Source organism: Rhizophagus irregularis, chromosome 5 (genome assembly GCF_026210795.1).
Source record: "Rhizophagus irregularis chromosome 5, complete sequence".
NCBI lineage: Eukaryota > Fungi > Glomeromycota > Glomeromycetes > Glomerales > Glomeraceae > Rhizophagus > Rhizophagus irregularis.
In genome coordinates this window covers 4446672-4468075 of record NC_089433.1, presented here as the reverse complement: position 1 = coordinate 4468075, position 21404 = coordinate 4446672, and the positions used below count along the sequence as shown (strand labels likewise).

General features: G+C 26.9%; 3 protein-coding genes across 3 annotated transcripts; all 3 read left to right on the top strand.

The window, feature by feature from the left end:
* Nucleotides 1-3106: 3106 nt before the first annotated feature.
* OCT59_025498 (uncharacterized protein) lies at nt 3107-4472 on the top strand (the record flags this gene model as incomplete). Its single annotated transcript, XM_025310778.2, has 6 exons — nt 3107-3244; nt 3317-3522; nt 3593-3674; nt 3757-3999; nt 4070-4193; nt 4396-4472. 6 exons carry the CDS (start codon nt 3107-3109, stop codon nt 4470-4472), a joined length of 870 nt encoding a protein of 289 aa, XP_025178818.2.
* Nucleotides 4473-13716: 9244 nt separating this feature from the next.
* Nucleotides 13717-14768, top strand: OCT59_025497 (uncharacterized protein; the record flags this gene model as incomplete). Its single annotated transcript, XM_066138888.1, has 3 exons — nt 13717-14026; nt 14120-14491; nt 14554-14768. 3 exons carry the CDS (start codon nt 13717-13719, stop codon nt 14766-14768), a joined length of 897 nt encoding a protein of 298 aa, XP_065992140.1.
* Nucleotides 14769-15744: 976 nt separating this feature from the next.
* Nucleotides 15745-15957, top strand: OCT59_025496 (uncharacterized protein; the record flags this gene model as incomplete). Its single annotated transcript, XM_066138883.1, has 1 exon — nt 15745-15957. One exon carries the CDS (start codon nt 15745-15747, stop codon nt 15955-15957), a length of 213 nt encoding a protein of 70 aa, XP_065992139.1.
* Between the last annotated feature and the right edge of the window lie 5447 nt (nt 15958-21404).

The following is a 21404-nucleotide window of genomic DNA, read 5'->3' as shown; positions in this document are numbered from 1 at the left end:
GATTACGTAATTTATTAATGTATTGTTGTCATTAAAAAGTGTAGTATCTTAAAAAAATGTATTTACTTTATTTATTTATTTTATTTTTTTCTCTATTTTTATTTTTATTTTTATTTTATTTTTATTTGTTTTTTTTTTTGAAATTTTCTGTTCCAAAAGAAAGATTAATTTCTTTTAAAAAAAAACATTTTTTCAATTATTCCGTGTTTATATATTTTTATTCGGAACTTTATAAGTCGGCAATATTCTATAATAGGTTAAAATTAAAATGCGATCTAATCATTTAAGGCTTATTTTTTGTACACAATCATGCATTCAAAGTTTCATGTTAATGAACTTCGGTAAAGGTTTTACCGAAAATGGGATTTTATAATTGGAATATTAAGTATGAAAATTTTTTTATATGCAATATATTTTATTTAGAGTGATTTTGAATGATATGTATACATGCAGTTTTAGCTGCACATTATCACGTGATGGTAACGTTTCAGATCTAAAAATACATTGTTTTTTTTTTTACTTTATACAACAATCAATAGTCAATGATTCCGTTTAAATTTTTTAAAACAAGATGATGATTTCATTCTCAAAAATCAAAATCTATTTTATTTTAATACAGAATTGAACTTTATTATTATAAATTATTACAGGCTTTCTAACGTGAAGTAATTTTTCTTATTATTTAAAATTAAAAATCATTTTAAGTGCCAGTCCGGTTAAAAAATTGGAAAAATATATTATATTAATTTGGGCCAAAATATTATAATATAGTAGTGGTCATAAGTTATCCGCCCCTCATAATTCCTAAATTCAAGTAACAACACCATTAAAATTTTTTTGAGGTTTAAGTGTGATGCTAACCTTGATAATGTGTAGAATTATAAACATAATTTATTATGATTGATGCATTTTAGCTGCAAAACACCGATTTTTTCTTACAAAATAGTTTGTTATGCGTAAATTTTCGATAGAACTAAGGTGAAATTAAAAATTCTAGAGAAATGTGTAATGGCTTCTTGAAAATTTATATTTCAAAAAAACTACCTAGAAGGTTAAGGCGTGAAATAATGAAAGAATGGCATAAATTTACAGTACTTTACATATTATATAACTTTAGGAATTATGAGGAGTCGGTTGCTTATGACCGCTATTGCATTAATATTAAACGTAAAAAAAACTTTGGCGCGCCAACCATCCATATTTAGTGACATGGAGAACATTGTAAAGAATGCAATAGAAAATTTTATATCAGACGAAGACCACCATACTCGGTATATCGTTATTCGACATACCGATATATTATATGTAGCGATAATCATTCTATTGAGTCTTTTAAATTTTATAATATATCAAATATCATTAATTAGTGATTAGTGAATAATTAGGAGAATTATTAAATAACCCTATAAAAAATTTTTCAGAAAAATGATCACGTGAGGGTAAACTTTTTAAATAAGTTTTCCCATCATGTATTTAAACATTTAATAAAGCAATAATACATTTGAAGAAAATATATTATTTTAATTCAGGTTAATATTGTAAAGAAACATCTATTCATGAGTCATATGGGTGATAAATGATGTGCAACAAAGTAGTAAATTTATACCGCATGACTCATTCGATAGTCGAAATTAACAATGAATTTTAGTGAATTTTCAACAAATCATATATTTTTCCATACTAACCAAAATGTTTTGATCATAACAAAAATAGTTAATCTTTCTGATTATACATTAGGCGTTATGTATACTGTAACATAGTTTATTTTCATTCCCGGTTAGATTGAAAAATATAATAATTATTTTACTTATCTAAGTAATTCGCGAGTTATATCATATTACACTTTCATATTTGTTTCGTAATTCAATTACTGTAAGCGAAACCGTCTCTTTGTTAGTTTGTTACCACTGTTTACAAAAGTAGTTACTTTTAAATATGTTGCTTTTGTTTCTATTGTTATTTTGGCGCAGTAGCAATCCTGATGAGTCATTTAATGTACAAATATATGAAAGTTTCAAAAAAGCTTATTTATTAAGTTATTAAGATACATCAATAGACTAAGTTTACCATTGGTTGCTGAAATATATAATGACAATATATGATCAGATCAATATATAATTAACGTCTCCCCCTTTTTTATAAATTTATTAAATTTTTTATAACATAGCTTCTTATAACAACGACTAGGCTTTCTTATAACAACGATTAGGTAACGCTTAATTTGAAGGAACTATATAAATTTTTTGAACGCTTCCATGAAATGATATTTTTGTAACCTGATATTTTTGTAACCTTATTAATTTTACAAAAATATCTTCTAGAAATGTTTTTTGCGCATATTTAGTAATGATTACTGCAATATCCTTGTTAACCTACTATGAAATTTTTGTCTTCATTTATCACTGTTAATAGGGACAATTCTTTGATATTAGCAAAATCTGCAGGTAAATTATTTCCTTTTAGTTCAGTCAGCTAACCAAAATAATCAAAACAATAAAACAAAACGCGTGGTTTTCTTCTAGTTACTATAGAATTCAAACCTCTGTAACGCAACCTACAAATTTCATTTCTTCACTTCTTAAATAAATTTCTTTATCATGTACATACATGACATACATGACTTTTTAGAAATTGATTTTATCCCTTCCTTATGCAAGTCTTTTTGTTTAAATATACTTACATTTAAGATTTTCCCTTTCGTTATATATGAATTTTTATATCAAGTAATTTATATCAATTCGCTATGTTCTCAAAACATTAATTTTATCAGAAAGATAGAATTATCATATCAGATTCGTTGCAATTCAATACATGCATTTCATTCAATTTTCATTTCATCTCAAAATTTTATATTTAATAATCATACTGATAATTCTTTTTTCTTTTTATTAATAGAGTGCCTGTGAAACATCCATTCTTTTTTCAGTTTTCCCATTAAAGTGTTGAAATTTTATTATTCTTATCATACATATATTTAAAATCAATTATTTATTTACTTTTTTACAATCAGGTAAAAGCCTTTGTTTTAACAATTTTTATTTTGTGATAAATGACTAAATAAATAATTTAGTATATTAATTGTTATCATCATTATTATTTTTTTAGTATGCCTGATCTTGCTACTAAAACTATTACTACTGAAAATGTCAAAAAAGAGGTTGCAAATAACATTTATTTTGGACCTATATATCCAAATCAGGTTATTGGAGGATTAACAGTACCTCGATTTAGAACTTCTATTAATGTATGTAATGTAACTCCAAACATAAATTTGGATTTAAATATTTAAATTAAAATATTTAATTTTTTTTTTTAGGAAAAAAGTCTATCTCGAATTGCCTTGGCATCAGCCCATAAAGCTAGAAAGCCATCAGTGATATTAAAAGACTTCTTGTATTTATCAGGAGCAAAAGTAGGCGCCAATGGTGATTTGTTAGCTAAGAATAAAATTACACATATCATAAATATTTCACCATGTAGAAATTTTTTTGAATCAAAGATTCCTATTTCCCTTTTACAAAAGTAAGTGATTAAATAATAATATTTAATTTTATTTTAACTTTTTTTTTTATTAGTTTTATTTTTTAATTAGGTATCCCAATTGGAAATCTCCTAAATATTTAAGATTATATGTTAAGGATAGACCAGAAGAAAATATAGAAAAGTTCTTTAATGTAAGTACTCTTTATAATTTTTTAATGATTATTTATATAAATATTTTTGATTGGATGATAATAATTCTTATAAAATTTATAGGTTTCTAATAAATTTATATATGATGCAAAACGAGATGGAGGGCGAGTTCTGGTTCATTGTTGGGCGGGAGTATCACGTTCTGCTTCATTAATTTTGGCTTATTTAATGAATCAATATGGGTGCACTTATAATAGAGCTCTTAATTATGTAAAGAAAAAAAGATCAATTGTAGAACCTAACTGTGGATTTTGTTTACAATTAAGTAAATATGAATTAGAATTAATGAGAACTCTAGGGATTCCAGTAAGTTAATAAATTTATTTTTGTTTTGATATTATAATCTTTAAATAATTTATGTAAAAATAAATACTAGATTGATGGCATTTCTGGAACAAAGAGAAAGTATGATGAAGTAGAATTTGTTGATATTATAAATGTTAATGTTGGATCTGTTGTGGAGGAAGGTGAAAGAAATGTTTTTGATTGGGGAACAAAAGGTATTTTTGATCCTTCTACTTACAGATATAACAAAATGAGAAAATTAATATAACAATTAAAAGGAGAGGAGCAATGAACAGAAATTTCAATATAATAATTTATATATAAAATAGTATTAAATTTGCTCAGTTCAGTGAACCGAGTTTAAATTTTTTGACTGGAAAAACAAAACAAATAATTAATTACATATTTATCTTTAAGATAAAGTAGTTAATAAACATCTTGTTAAAATAAATGATTCAAAGAAATCTTCACCTACTAAATCTTTATATGTCTAAAGAAATCTGACATCTAAAAAGAAAAAATTAAAATTCTAGCAGATGTTTCAAATAATGAAATTTCTCCCATCAATTTCCAACACATCCAATGGGCTATCCTATCTAAAAAAAAAAAAATTGAAAATAAGTCAAACATTTTAATTTGGTTAAAAAACTAATTGTTTATAAATTCAAGACAGATAAATACTTTAGTATGATAATTTAATTTACAATAAAATTTATAAACTTTTTTCTTTTGTTTTCAATAAAGTACACTTGTTGGTTAAATATCGCAAAGGGCAACCTGAAATTATAATGCATGAGAAATAACTTGTAATGCTGGCTAGGTTGAAATTGAATTTATCAATTTCTCAACCTTTTGAATTTCTCAACCTTTTGATTGTCTTTATTGTCTTTTTTCTTTACCAACATTCTATGAACAAAGACATGAACAATTAGTAATGCTAGTTGGTACCCTACATAATATTTCTGGTCAGATGGGTCAAATATGTAAAAAAAAACGCTGAAAACGTTTTTTTTTTTGCATTACTATTAAGAAAAAACGTTTCGGCGTTTTTTCATATAAAATTATTAGAAAAAAAACGCCGAAACGTTTTTTTTTTATTAATTATATTCCAGTTCTTTCTTTATAAACAATACGCCCTCTGAGAAATTCTGATCGTATATGTTTATATGAGTGTTGAACAAGAGGTCCGAAACGTAATTAGACTACAGGTTATGTCCAGAGAGACACAGATAAAAGAATGCCTAAAAAAGATACAAACAAACAAGTAATGTTTGTTAAAAATTGAAAAATTTTTTTTTACTTGCCAGTATTCCATGTTCATAAATACTCCACTTAAAAAAAGAAATAACAAACAGTTAGTGATGTTCGTTAATATAAAAAAAAAACAAAAAATTTTTTTACTCCCCAGTTCCACATTAAGAAAGATTTAAAAAATTGCCTAAAAAAGGAAACAAAACGAATAGTTAGTATTGTTATGTCGAACAACGTCACATGATCAAGTTATAACGTGACGATGATCTATGTTGCGAATGTTTAATGTATTCAACATATACAATATGTTAAAGATAGTAAATATAATTGTTATATTTGATAAGGTTACCATAGCTAACATAGTTGTTATATTACGTATAGTTATTATATTTAATATATTTATTGTATTTTATATAGTTAATTTATGTTATATAATTTATTTAGTTTATATAGTTTGTATATGTGATAAATTTAACATGTTGTAATTAGTGTTTAATTTGTTATAAAAAGAGTCGTCATAAATTTAATAAAGAGAATTATCGGTTAAGATATTCACTAAAAAAATATTTCCTTACACTTTTAAACTTACATTTTATTTTTCGTTTATACACCTTATCCTTATTTATTAATTATTTTTGGTTTAGCGCAAATCCTTTATTTACGTCTGATTGTATAGGCTATTGGGAAGCTATACTTTATTCATATCTGATCGGATTTTAATTTGAATTAATAATTTTTAGATAAGATCTGCGTCGATCAAGTCCGATTTCCAACCTTACCGATCCTTCTGCTCATCATAACCTCAAGTTATATATCGCTTATTAACCTAGCGAATAAAAAACTGACAGATAACAGTATTGTTTATTAGTATTAGTATTGTTTATTAGTATTAAAAATAATTGAAAAAAAAATTGTTTTACTTACTGATCTCACATTAAGAAATATTCAAAAAATCACCTAAAAAATGAAAACAAAACGAACAGTTAATAATATTTATTAATATAAAAAAAATTCTTTTACTTGAGAGAAACGAACAGTTAGTAATGTTCATTAATATTTTTTACTTGACAAAAGTTTTGCTCAAATATCCAAAAAACCTGTCATCTAAAAAAAGGAAAAAAAACAAAACGTTCATTAGTCAACATCAACATTATGTCTAAAGTTTTGTTGAAGTCACTCACATATATCACATATATTCATATACTATATATGACTGGTTAAGAAACGGAAAGAGAGGATGAGAGAAGGAAAGAGAGTAAATGAGGGTGAAGGAAACAGTAAGAAAAGAGGAAAGGATGAAGAAAATGGAAAGAGGGAGAATGAAAGTTTATTTGAAAAAGTTTAAAAAAAAGATCGAAAAGATTGTATTATATCATGCGATACACTATTAGTTTGATCGTAAAAACGTAATTTTAATGATTCCTAAAGATTAAAATTTTTTTAAAGAACTTTTTATTGGAAATCCTTGATTATAGAAACCTTAAAGAACTTTATAATTTATTAAAAGACTTTAAGGAACCTGCAAATTATCAGCTTCTAGAACCATATGCTAAAAAATTTACTGATGAATGCATCATATAATCCAGATGTCCTTGGTGTATTTCCTATGTTAACCAAAATATTTAAATAATACAGTATTAAAAATAAAAGTCAACAATACAAATTAAATACAATCATCTATTGAGATAAATATAAAAAATTTTACGTTATTCATTTTTAATTTATACATTGAATTAAATATAAATTATTTAATAATAAGATTATTTAAATTACAAACTAAGAAATTTATAAAATATTTACTACTCTATCCCTAGTGTTCAAATAATTCTAAAAGGAGAACTTTACTAAAACCTAATAATTTAATACTGCTAGGTTACCTACTAATTACCTAAATTCCAACTAATAGCAGACACAAATTTTAATCTAAATAATACAATTAGGTTACCTTGAAGGTAACTTAATTTTTTTTGATAAGCAGCTTTTAAGTGAAAATTTGTAAAAGTTATAGGTAGCTTAATGAATTATAAATAAGTGACCTATAAATTCCCTATAAATAGTCCAATAATTTAATAATAGCAGCTTTTACAATACTTATAGGTAACTAAATATTTATGTAATTAGGCTGTTATTAAGCAATTTATAGGTAGCTTTTTATTTAATTTTTGAGTAGCCTAAATATTATCACTCATCGAATAATAGCATAATTTTATTACATTAATAAATTAATAATTATTGAAATCAATCTATACTAAAACTATACTAATCTAATTCCAAAAGTATATATCAAGGGAAACTTTCTAATTGGATCCTTCGAAACTTAAAAGAAAAACAAAAAAATATTAATTAATGTTTCTATTAAAAAAGAAGAGAAATGGTTTAGTTTCGCAAAAAAACTTACCATTTCCAAATTCCAACACTTCTAATCAGTATCCAAAATAAATATACACCTTAAGATTTGAAAAACTGTCATCTGAAAGAAAGTAAAGTAACGAAATATTAATGATCATTTCGTTAAAAAAAAGAATTATAAAAAATAAATCTGATACCACTTTAAAATGCTTAAAAAAAAGGAAAATAATGAAATATTAGTAATTGTTTCATTAAAAAAAGATTTTTTTTTTTAAAAAAAAACTCAATATTCACCTCTCAAAATCTGAAGAACTGACTGCCTACAAAATAAAAAAACAAACTATTAATTAAATAATAAAACTAGGGTAATTTGGTATTGTTAGTGAGTTATAATATAATTATTGCATTATTCAGTAATTATTTATATATATTTTAAGTAATATAATAGGGTTTATATTAAAAAGTTGATTTGTATTTTGTATATTTATCAAATAATAAATTTTATGGTTTATTTTGAGTTTATTAGTTTTATTAAAGAAATATTATATTTAATGATCAAAATGAATTAATCCTGTAACATGTTAAGTGGTAATAATATAAAGATAAATATAAATATAATAGTTTGTATTGATTTTAATAAAATATTAGATATGATGATAATGTTAAGTATACGTCAAGGTTGCATGGAATGATCTCCCTCCTGAATATTATTGAAAATTAATTGATAGTATGCCTCAGAGGGTCAATGCTGTTATTTCCACGAATGGAAATAGAATTAATTATTAAATTTTTGTAAAATTCAATAAAGGAGGGCGTAATAAACATGTTAAATTTTTATTTTCATTTTATAAAACATATAAAAATTTTTTAATTTTGAAAAGTGGCCAGATCATTTAGGCCACCATCTGTATGTAACATGATCTGTCCATGTTATTTGATTGGTGGTCAGGTCATATTATACACAATTCTTTATTGCTAATATAATTTTCTGGTTAATGAAATTTTAATCACTTTTTTTACAAAAAAACTTAGTTTGTATTAATAATAATTTTTCTATTCCCATTCTCTTGGAATGAATGATGCAGCTATCCAGTTATTTTCAGTTTTTGTAATTACAAATTCAGTTTTTTTAAATGAATATTATTTCTTTTTCAGTCAAAGCCAATTTTTTTTCCATCATTGTAATTCTTTTATTTATTTAGTGTTTTTAATAATTTTTTTATTACTATAAAAATTTGTTTTTAAATTTTATATTAATAAAATAGTGGCAAAAAAAAATAATAAAAATTGATATGAAAATATATAGAAAATATAGAAACATACACTGGTCAAAATCAAAACTTTCGACCGTTAAGAGCTTTCGGCATAAATTTTGCCAATTGGTCATGTGATTCGTCACATTTTTTGACCAATGGCAAAAATCGGTATAATCAATCACAAATCGACTGATACTGATTGTTAAACGAAAACTCGTTCAGTCTTTTGGTGAAAAATTGACTTATACCGATTGTTATACGAAAACTTGTTCCTTTAAGGTCATTCAGTAAATTTTGCCGATTGGTCACATAAATCGACACAATTTTGCCAAATGGTAAAAACATTATTTTTTAATTCGAATTTTATACTTTGTTTACATTGTTTATTATATTCAGTGCATAATCATTAACGAAAATTTTATTGTAAAATGAATTTCGACTTGTCTTTCGTCAAGTAATTATAATAAAAATACTACAAAAGAATCTTTTCGTAAAAATGAAATTTCATCTAATAAACGTGTCTCTCGTCAAGTAATTATAAAAATGTTTTAAAAAAATAAAAAAAATAATTCGGCCGATTTTTATCAAAACACTTAATTATTAACGAATTTGGAGTTTGTGATTAATTGGATTAATCGCCAAATATTCAATAGCATTACTCCGAGTAGAAATTCGATATTTTGATGGTATAAATCGACAAAGGATATTATGTACAGGAATAATACAGTTGCGGCTTTCATCATAAAATTCAGATTTCCACAACTCGACGTTACAGCTCTCGTCTTCATCATCAATATAAAAATAATATCGACTTTCACTCGTACTAGCTGGTCGATACCAACGAATATATGCCAAATTATGTTCCATTTGTCCATTTGGCAAGTCGACTGTATGTTTGAAGAAGTATTGAATTTGTCCAGGATAACTGTCGACTTCCCCATCACTAGTTATAAATTTGGCTAGGACATACGAGCTTTTTGTATGTCGAACTGACATTGCGGAGCCAAATACTTCGGAACCAATTCGGCATCTTCCAAATTGATTTATCTTTACTCGAATTGTTATAGAATCTTGGATAATTTCATCTGCTGGTTTGCGAAACTTGTACATTTCGATATAAGAAGCATTATAAAAAGCAACCATCAGTTCGAGCATTGATTCGGTCATTATTGCTTCAGAACTAGGCTTCAGCATTTCTCCAGGAAACGGCTCGCATCCAGTAATAGTCGATTCCTGTATGTTTTTAGCATTTAGCCAAAACCGCTCTAGTTCATCTGAAGAAAATTGGTCCGCAGCCGATATTGAACCAGTTGTGGGTCGATCTTCAAGCAATTCTAAACCTTTCGTTTAAATGTCAGAACTAATGATATCTCCAATTCAATTATCATTCATTATCCGACGCATTATTTCCGGTTCAATTTGTCTATTACTTGTTGGCAATGAGCCTTAAAAATTATTAAAAATAAGACTAACAATGTAAACATCCGAATAAAGTAAAAAAGTAAAAAAAAAGAATATCTTACCGAGTATTCCATTCATACGCTCAAATGAAAAACACCAAAATGCATATAATGGACCAAAATCATTCGAACAATCGCACAAATGGAGCGAAAGGTGAAGATTAGGCATAATTTTTACTCTTCTATAGTGTTCTTCAATAAGCTTAATTATTTTAATTAGCCTCTCATGAGCTTCTTCCATTAATTCAATTTCTAAAATTCGGCTTACTAAAATAGAACAAACTCTAACGAAATGTGTCAAGATTTTTCGATCTTTTGACGGTAAATGTTCCCACAATGAGGTAGTTGCATAGATCATAAAGAAAATTCGCCACTGATCGGCTGTATAGTTCGAAAACCCTTCTCCGCGCTCAATATTTCCGGGAATTCGTCCCAAATCAGCCGGTATTTTGAATTGATTCATTTTTTCTTGAATCTTCTTTAGATCGTTCGGGGTTAAAACACCCTCATCGATCCAAATCCTCTTCATTATCCACCTCGCAATTCCTAAGAATAAGCAGTGCATTGGATCTACAATAATAAAACGAATTGGGTCAAAGTACGGCAATCGAAGTAACTCCGACTACCTAACCCCTTTTTCACTAACAAAATTCTTTCTTGAATTGGTGGAATTGCAACTTCGCCATGCAAGAGCATTCCGACGATGTTCGGTCGAATCGCGAGTAATGAACCAATTCTCTATATCCTCCATACCTGCAAAATTATGTTGGTGGTCTTCATAATTTGCTCGTTTCATACACCGATGGCAAGAAACCAAAGCTGAAATATGTCCGCATATTTTCCGAGCAGCAGGGATATTGCACGAAATTAGTACTAAAGCTGCACGAATATTTTTCCATTTTGGCACTCAAATATTCGATTTAAAGTTATTCCACTCCATAGTAACTCTAATTCATTGACAATAGGCGCAATATAATAATTAATCTTGTGCAAGCTTACTTCGTTCGGTCCTGGTAGTAGACTAAGAACCAGCAAATTTTCATGCTTGAACCGAATGTCACGAGGTAAATTACAGATAGCCGCGTAAATTACCCCGATACTATAAAATGTACCATCGTAGGGCTAGAACCAATCAAGGTTTATCATTAGTCCTAGATGTGAATCGGCTACTTCTGGTCAGAAAAATTTGGCTGAATTTTCATCGTCAGTTTCTCTGAATGTTTTCCAGATTTGACCGTCATATATATTGGTCAGTATGTTATCGAATTGTCGACGATTTGACCAATGTTGAAGTAACCGTTCAAAGTGAGGCCGACGATATAGAGTTTCCAATTGTTGATGAATCGGTACAAACGGATATATTAATTCTGGCTTTTTAACCTCTCTCTCAGCCAAGACCATTTGACATGATTTCGTCCTTCGAGACGCAGAATTTGGAAATTCGATGTGACTGCATCTTATGATACCGATACTGTCATTTTTTTGAATTTTGTCTATGTCTGTTTTATTATATAATTTATGACATTTCGGACATGGCACGAAACTATAGAAACGATCTTTCAGGCCAAGTTGAATTCTTGCCAGATATAGAGAGTCAGGAAAGCTATCGTAAATGTCTCCACCGATTTCTTTTAACACTATTTTCATGAATTTTAGTTGAGATTCGGTCGCTGTTTCAGGGAGATTGAACTTTTTTCGAAAGGTCATTATCCACAATAAAATCCATGAAAATTTATCATCAATTGTCATTTTTTCTTCCTCTTGATATGATTTAAAATCTGGCGGTGAATAATTTTCAAAAGTATCGGCAAAAGTTCCATCATCTGACTCATTGCCATCAGAAGAAGAAGAAGTATCAGTATGTTGTTCATAATCAGAATTGCTCAAATCTTCTGTTCCCAAATGTTCGAGCATAATTTGTGGGCGATTTGCGTAGCTTCTTGTACGGCTTCGAGGTAAAAAAATATATTCATTTTCGTTGTATTCTGGAGTTGTCGAATTATCTTTTTCATTTAATGGAATTGTTGTCAAATCTTCTTCTAAAGGAGTTATTACCGAAATCTCTTCATTTAATGGAGGTATCAAAATATCTTCATTTATCGGATTTTCTTCTAACGAAGTTATTGTCGAATCCTCTTCTTGATTAATTAGTAACAATGAAGCCAAACCACTATTAAGATTCGAGTCAGTTGTGTTTTCCGCCGCTTCGTGAAGCATTTTGGTTCGTATTACAACCAGTTTTCCATTACATTTGTCACAATAACAAGGGACTTTGGTTCTTTTTTTGCTAAACCTTCTAGAAGATAGTCGGTTTGCTATCCTTTCCGAACCCATAATTTGATTAATCGATCTTCTTCTCATCATGTTTTATAAAATTTGATAAAGAATCGGTTATAATTAATATGTACTTTAAAATTTAACGAAATTTTGACAAATGAAGTCAATTTTTCTCTTGAAAATTAAAATTTTATGAAATTTTTTTTTAATTTGAAAATTTCGGTTAAATTGATCCTTTAGTAATTGATTTAATAAAAGTTTAATTTCGAGATTTTGATTTAGTCGATTTAATTAAATTTTCAATCATGAGAAATTTTTTTAATTTGAAAATTTCGGTTAAAATTGATCCGTTAGCAATTGATTTAATAAAAGTTTAATTTCGAGATTTTGATTTAGTCGATTTAATTGAATTTTCAATTATGAGAAATTTTTTTAATTTGAAAATTTCGGTTAAAATTGATCCGTTAGCAATTGATTTAATAAAAGTTTAATTTCGAGATTTTGATTTAGTCGATTTAATTAAATTTTCAATCATGAGAAATTTTTTTAATTTGAAAATTTCGGTTAAAATTGATCCGTTAGCAATTGATTTAATAAAATCTAATTTCGAGATTTTGATTTAGTCAATTTAATTAAATTTTCAATCATGAGAAATTTTTTTAATTAATTTGAATATTTCGGTTAAATTGATCCGTTAGCAATTGATTTAATAAAATCTAATTTCGAGATTTTGATTTAGTCGATTTAATTAAATTTTCAATCATGAGAAATTTTTTTAATTAATTTGAATATTTCGGTTAAATTGATCCTTTAGTAATTGATTTAATAAAAGTCTAATTTCGATTAGACTTTTTTTAACGATTAATTAACTTATAAATCAAATTTCAGTTTTATTTTTATCAAATAAACTTTTTCCCAGGAAAGCTTATTTTGAATTTATAAAGCTCCATCAATCGAATTTTTTTCGCAAAAATAATTTTATTTTTTCGATAAACAATTCTCGTAATTTTTATAAAATCTGCAATACATTTTTATATTGATCAACTTTTATATAAATCGAACAATATTTTTCGTCATTTTGAAAGAAAGTTCTACTTTATTTACTAATTTTACTATTCTTCTGTTTATTAAAATCTCTATAAAGAATGAAACGATCTGGAAAAAAAAGTGTCGAAAAAAGTCATCAAGAGTCTCACAAACAAACTTCTTCACAGGAATTTGTAAGTTTCGATTCTCCCAAACAAACGTTGATATCAAAACAACAATCCGCAACTTCCGGTTCCGGTTCTGCCAAAACTCAAAAACAAGCGTCAAAACAAGAATCCGCAGCTTCCGGTTCCAGTTCTAACAAAACTCAAAAACAAGCGTTGAAACAGGATTCTGCAGCTTCCGGTTCTGGTACTACCAAAACTCAAAAACAAGCGTCGAAACAGGATTCCGCAGCTTCCAGTTCCGGTACTATCAAAACTTAAAAACAAGCGTCAAAACAGAATTCCGCAGCTTCTGGTTCCAGTTCTACCAAAACTCAAAAACAAACGTCGATACCAGAAGCTTCGGAAGATAATGGGCCATTTCGCTTAGTGGTACCATCCAGCTTGTACTCGCAACAAAGCAGGGTGGTACCACCAATTCGTAATGTAACCGTACATAGGGAATTAACGCCCATTACACGCACAGCCGAACCGTATAAGAGCAATGTACATAGGGAATTAACGCCTATTACACACACCACCGAACCGTATAGGAGCAATGTACATAGGGAATTAACGCCCATTACACACACCACCGAACCGTATAGAAGCAATGTACGCACCGTCGAACCGTATAGGAGCAATGTACGCACCGCCGAACCATATAGGAGAGAATCAACGCCAATTATACGTGAACCTTATAGTAGTAATTGGACTAGAGATGTAAATGGTGAGCTACAATTGACTTTTGTATTCATTTTAGAGTTCTGGTCGACTTTAACGTTTTTTTAGAAACGTATGATCTCCGAGAAGAAAATGCCTACTTACAGGGAAGAATCGACGAATTAAATCGGCAACTCGATAATGCAAATGGCGAGTTGCGTGACCTACGGCTAGACATTGGCAAATTACAATCGTATAACAATATACTTAGTCAGGAAAATGACGGATTGCATCACCGACATTCATCTGACCTTCAAGATATCGAATTTGAAGAGGATCAATGACCAACAAAGCGTAGGAAAGGAAAAAATACGGTACACGATTCTGGAGATGAAATGGAAGTAGATGAAGAAGAAGCTAGGGTTCGTTCAAAAATCCTCTTTCAATGTATGCTTTTAACGCTCGCTAAACCGATATTTTGTTCAATTTAGGCCGAGATGAAGACGATTCTAAAAACTTTTCCGATTGAACTAGAATTAATATACGATGAAAAGTTTAGCAGTGAGTCGAATGATGAAATTCTTCGACAGATTATACCTCGATTAATTGAAGCGATGAAGCCTAGATATACTCCACGATACAGGCAAGTCAAGTCTTAGCTTGCCGCTTTACATAAACATTGCAGAGTGCGTTTGTTATATAAACAACGCGGCACTTTAGACAAAGATAATCATCGTCTACATCGAAACAATCGGTTAAATGAGGTAAATAATTTCTTTATTATTTCAAAAAAAAAAATCTCATCATTCGTCAAAACTTTAAATATAGAAAAAAGCACTACGAGTTAAAGGCGCAAAATTGCTTTTCGACAAAAATGATGAAAAACTGGAGAATTATGATCGAAAAGAACTTTTGAATGTTTTAAGCGACAACCGATATCACTCTCCAGAGTATTCTGAATCGGATGAGGAGCAACCAGACGGTAAAAGACATATCAATGTTTATAATCCGTCTTGGAGATCTGAAGAGGTTCGATAACTTATTTGTCGTATTTTTATTTTTTATTTTTTATTTGTTTTATTTTTTTTGTAATAGGATTGATTTTTTTTCTAATAATAGTTAATAGATTTATTACGAAATATCTTGGACCAACACGCTTTCTCTCTTCAATCTGCACAACTGATACGAACGTGAAATTATGATGATGAGATATATAATATCGTCTCTCGTCATCCACGAGGTGCTCCAAATTGGACCTACATGGAGCAGAATACGCTGGCCGATACTAACTTTTTTGAGCCGGAAACGCTGATTCAAACGATGGATAATCTTATAATGGCGGAAGATGTGGAAGTGTCGGCGGAGATGGACGAAATAGAGGTAATAGAAGATTCGGAACCAACTGGAATGGAAGAATCAGAACCAACAGAAGAATCGGAACCAATGGGAGTGAATGAATCGGAACCAATTGGAGTGGAAGAATCGCCGGAAACAGAAGATGAAACAGACAAATGGTATAAATTTGTACTTTAATTTTTGTTTTGAGTTTTTGTTATACTAACTTTTTTTCAAATTTTGGATTGATTCGTCAGTTTTTTTTTTGATTTTTTTTTTGAAAATTATGGGTTTTTTTGTGGAATTGTGGATTGGATTTTTTTATCATTTTCGTATTATTTTCGTAGGAAATTTTATCATTTTAATATTATTTTCGTATTATTTTCGTAGGAAATTTTTATTATTTTCGTATTATTTTCGTAGGAAATTTTTATTATTTTAGTATTATTTTCGTATTATTTTCGTAGGAAATTTTTATTATTTTAGTATTATTTTCGTATTATTTTCGTAGGAAATTTTTATTATTTTAGTATTATTTTCATATTATTTTCGTAGGAAATTTTTATTATTTTCGTATTATTTTCGTAGGAAATTTTTATTATTTTAGTATTATTTTTGTATTATTGTTGTAGGAAATTTTTATTATTTTCGTATTATTTTCGTAGGAAAATTTTACTATTTTTGTAGGAAATTTTTGCGATTTAATTAAAATAATTGGTAAATCAATCGAAATAAAATCGCTGTTTTAAAACTTAAATTTGCTAAATTTCATCAAAATTATTATGGTCGATTTTATTTATTTTTGCAAATCGGCAAATTAAATCAATATCGATTTTTAGACGAATAGTCGATTGTTTATGACGAATTTCATTTGCATGGCAGGTTCAAATTTTATTGATATATACAGCCGATTTTTTTAACTAATTCCGAAATTTTGCCAATTTCTAATTGCGAGTGGCAGGCGTTACGGTGCAAATCGCCTATAAAATTAGTTGCCGATTTTTTTGGTACTGATCGGCTAATGTCAGACCGAATTTTGTCCAACATTCAGCAATTTAAAATTTTGCCGAAATGGACTATTCTGACCAGTGATAATATGGACGAAATTATATTTATTTTGTAAATAACATGATTTATATAAAGAAAAAAACTCCATTAATCCATTTATATTTTGAAACAATAAAATGATATATCTTTTTTTATACTGTATATTCATACTGTATGCTTAAAAAAATAAAATCTCCATATTTTTTAATATTCCACATTTTAAAGTACTTAATTAAATTCAAATATTTATTATAAATAGAATACATATCATGAAATTCCAGGCCATTTAAAAGTTTTTCCACATTTCATATAATTAAAAGACACAATACATTCCAATATTTAAGCATCTGTTTTTTAATACTAATGTATTTCATTAATTTATAATGTTTTATACATTGCATTTATTTATTAAGTTTCATTTATTCACATTTATTGTTAACCTTTTGTATACATGCAATTTACTTTATATATACTGCCTATTATCAGAATAAGTATGTTAATTATGTAATCATTTATGAACTTAATAAATAAATGCGTTAAAAAAAGAATCAGAATAAGTAAAAATTGGCAAAAAATTGAATAGCCAATTTTTGGTTACATTTGTCTAATTTGTGACTTTTACGGCCAATTTCATAAATCATTAGTGTATTACCAATATAAAAATGTAGATTCCATAATCCATATACAATTTTTTTGTATGGTGAAAAATAAAGAAAAATTTATATTGTAATATTAAATTTAATTTTAAATAATAATGCTTTATTAAGTAATATTAAATAAAAATTTAAATTTTAAAAATACATTAAAGAATGTAAATATATTTGCAATTCAGTATAGTATGATCATAAAAAATATAAATTACTCCACTGCATTTTCATGAAAATTGTATTTTAACTGCTGGACAACTTTCAATTAATAAAAGAAGTCAATTTCCTTTGACCAAAATGTTCAAAATACATTCTGAAGTAACAAAACAGAAAAAATAAAATTCATGAATGAGTACCATTGTGAAAAATGTGAATAACCCTTCGAGTATTAACTGTACCTTCATGAAAATTAATATCCAAGCAGATTATGACCCACTGAAAACCTTTCAATTAATATAAGAAGTTGATTTACTATGACTAAAATGCTCAAAATACGCTCTGAAGTGACAAAATGAAAAAATAAAATTCGTGAACGAGTATCATTGTAAAAAATGTGAATAACCCTTCAAGTATTAACTGTACCTTCATAAAAACTAATATACAAACAGATTATAACTCGCTGAACAACTTTCAATTAATATAAGAAGTTGATTTACATTGACTAAAGTGCCTAAAATACGCTCTGAAGTGACAAAACTGAAAAAATAAAATTCATGAATGAGTACCATTGTGAAAAATGTGAATAACCCTTCAAGTATTAACTGTACCTTCATGAAAATTAATATCCAAGCAGATTATGACCTGCTGAATAACTTTTAGTTAATATAAGAAGTCGATTTACTTTGACTAAAGTGCCGAAAATACGCTCTAAAATGATAAAATGGAAAAAATAAAATTCCATTGTAAAAAATGTGAATAACCCTTCAAGTATTAACTGTACCTTCATGAAAATTAATATCCAAGCAGATTTTGACCCGCCAAAAAACTTTCAATTAATATAAGAAGTCGATTTACTTTGACTAAACTGCCCAAAATACGCTTTGAAGGTAAAAAAAATTTGTAACTTAGTACTATCATGTAAAAATATAAATAACTCCAAAAATATTAACTGTGCTTTCATGTAGATTAATATCTTAACAGCTTCAACTTGCTGAACTACTTTCAATTAAAGAGCAAGATTTACTTTGGCCAAAATGCTCAAACCATAATTTGAAATATGTGTAACAAACTATAATATTTGTTTATATTTAAATTCTGAGTTATTTAATTTAAAAATGTATTTGTGTTTATATTTAAGGAAAAAAAATAAAATTTTATTTCTATTTTATTAGGTTTTTGTAAATGAAAAGACAAAAAAATAATCAGCTGAAAAAATAAAAAAATTCTTTGTTAATAACCGTAATACGTGATCACATGTTGCAATATTAAAATTGGAAATCCTATATTTAAATTGGTAATACGTATTACATATATGACCGATAGGCCAAATTATATCTCCTGCTATTACAATTGTAAAATAATATTAAAATTATGAATAAATTAAAAGTTTTTCTAATTTGGAAAATGCTGAATTACTCAAATTTTCAAATCTGTTTATTATAGTATAATCAATAGTTAATTTTCACTGCAAAATCTCCTAGGAATGGATATATAAATACATATAAAATTTAATACCCAGTAAGGTTTTTTTGGATGGTTCTAACTTCTACTTATTATTTATTTTATTTATTTTATTTTTTTTATAGAGAGAAATTGTCATAATACATGTATTATTTTAAAATTAACATTTTAAAAATTAAATTGAAAAACTATAATTTATTAATTAACGATAAAACGTTTTTTGTTAAAATTATTTAAAAATTTTTTAAATTATAGCAAAAATGCTGCAATAGTAAATAATATTATAATAGCGAAATTGATTAGCAAACAAATGAAAACATGCAAATATTGAATGATATCTCAATTTAACAGGTATTTTCAGTGGCACAGGAAGAGTTTTTGCAAAAAGTTGGCATTAGAAGTTTTTTTCATTGACATTGACATTGACATTGATATTGACATTGACATTGATATTGTCACTAACATTGACATTGTCATTGTCATTTTTTTTTTTTTTACTGGTTAACAAAAATTTATTTATTATAAAAGAAATATTACAGCACATGTCATTAGTTTGATAACAGTAATAGAAAAAATCTACATAACAATAATACAAAACTAAATACCTAGAATATATTAAAAATTAATATATCCCTGATGAACCAGGATAACTAAACAAAAATAGAAATAAAAGAAAAAAAAATCAACCCATAAGGGCGAAAATAAAAGAAATTACCTAAGAAAAAATAAAATAAAATAAAAGAAAAAATATTTGAAAAGTATACTGATTAACACGAACTATAAAATCCAAAGATTCTATATTAAAGTATATATAATTCAAAAGCCCTTTTACATTTTGATAGACTTTATGATTAATACCTTTTTTAACCATATTTTTATTATAACTATAATGTTTTTTATCCTCTTTAGTAACACCTAAACTTCTTTCTTTATCTTTTTGTAAATCACATCTATCAAGCCAAATCTTATGTGTAGATTTAAAAACGAAATCTAAAAATTTAACTCCAGTTTCGAATATATGAGCTTTAGTCATTTTTATTTCTTGTCGTAAGAAATCAGCTAAGAGTTTTCCTTTAATAATATCAATGAAAGTTAATTTATTATCATTAACTTTAACTTTACCAAAAGATTTGTTTATAAATAAGTCGATTATTTTTGCTTCATCAAAAGTATATAAATCGTATTCTTTAATTTTTTCAATTAAACATATTATTGAATAATATATAATATTTCGCATTCTTTTACGATTTGAATAACAACGCCAAACATGGCCAAAAGTTTCTTTCTTTCGCTCACAGACAGGACATTTCCAATCCTTATATATATCAAAATTAATCAATTTTCTTTGTTCTACAGTCAGAATTTCTTCAATTAAATTCTTAATTTTATAATGATGTCGTTTAGTTGTGTGGAAATTAGTTTGTAAAACATTTTCATTTTCCTTTAAGAATTCAAACGTAATTGCCCATTCTACGCTATCTAATGTATATTTTTGATTCCTTCGATGATTAAAAAATTTTTCTAAATTTAAAATTTCATTATAATATCATATAAAACGTCTAATCGGTTTTTCAATAATAATATTATTCCATGTAAGCATATATTCGATTTTATCGAGTTGAGAAAAATTAAAAATAACTGAATATACCCTATTCCTATCTGAATATCGATTTTTAATTTATTGATCTAAATTATGATATACATTATCGTCATGTGCTTTGATTTTGGTAATTTTTGGTATGATTATTTCATTTAAATCTATAAATTGTCGAATTAAAGCCCAAATATAAATGTTATTCTGTGTTTTTAGTAATTTGTGTGTATTATAAATTTTGATTTTGCATATAATTTCATTAAAGTAATTAAGAATAAATTCATTATCTGTAATTATCTCGACATTATTAATATTATGAATGATAAGCAACGCGAGTATAAAACTTGTCACTTCTGCTTTACTTGGAGAAATCCAATGTTCAATATTAATGTAAAATTCGTCAATTAATTTATGATCTTTATTGTAAAAATGTAAACCAGCTATTCCATCGATATTTTCTGTTCCATTATTTATAACAGAACCATCTATATATACGAAAATTTGTTCTCCATGTTGTTGTATTAATTTGTAGTTAATAACGTTGTCACCCACGTCTGCCACCCGTGGATAAACACATCTTTCTCATTTAACTTTATTTCTCGTTACTTTGCTTGGTTTAGATTTTATTTTTCTTTTAACTTCTCGCTTTTTTTCTCATTTATCCGTAGTATTTATTCTCAATACTACCACTTATTCATAATATTCCCAAAATATCATGCTTCCTGTAATATTTATTC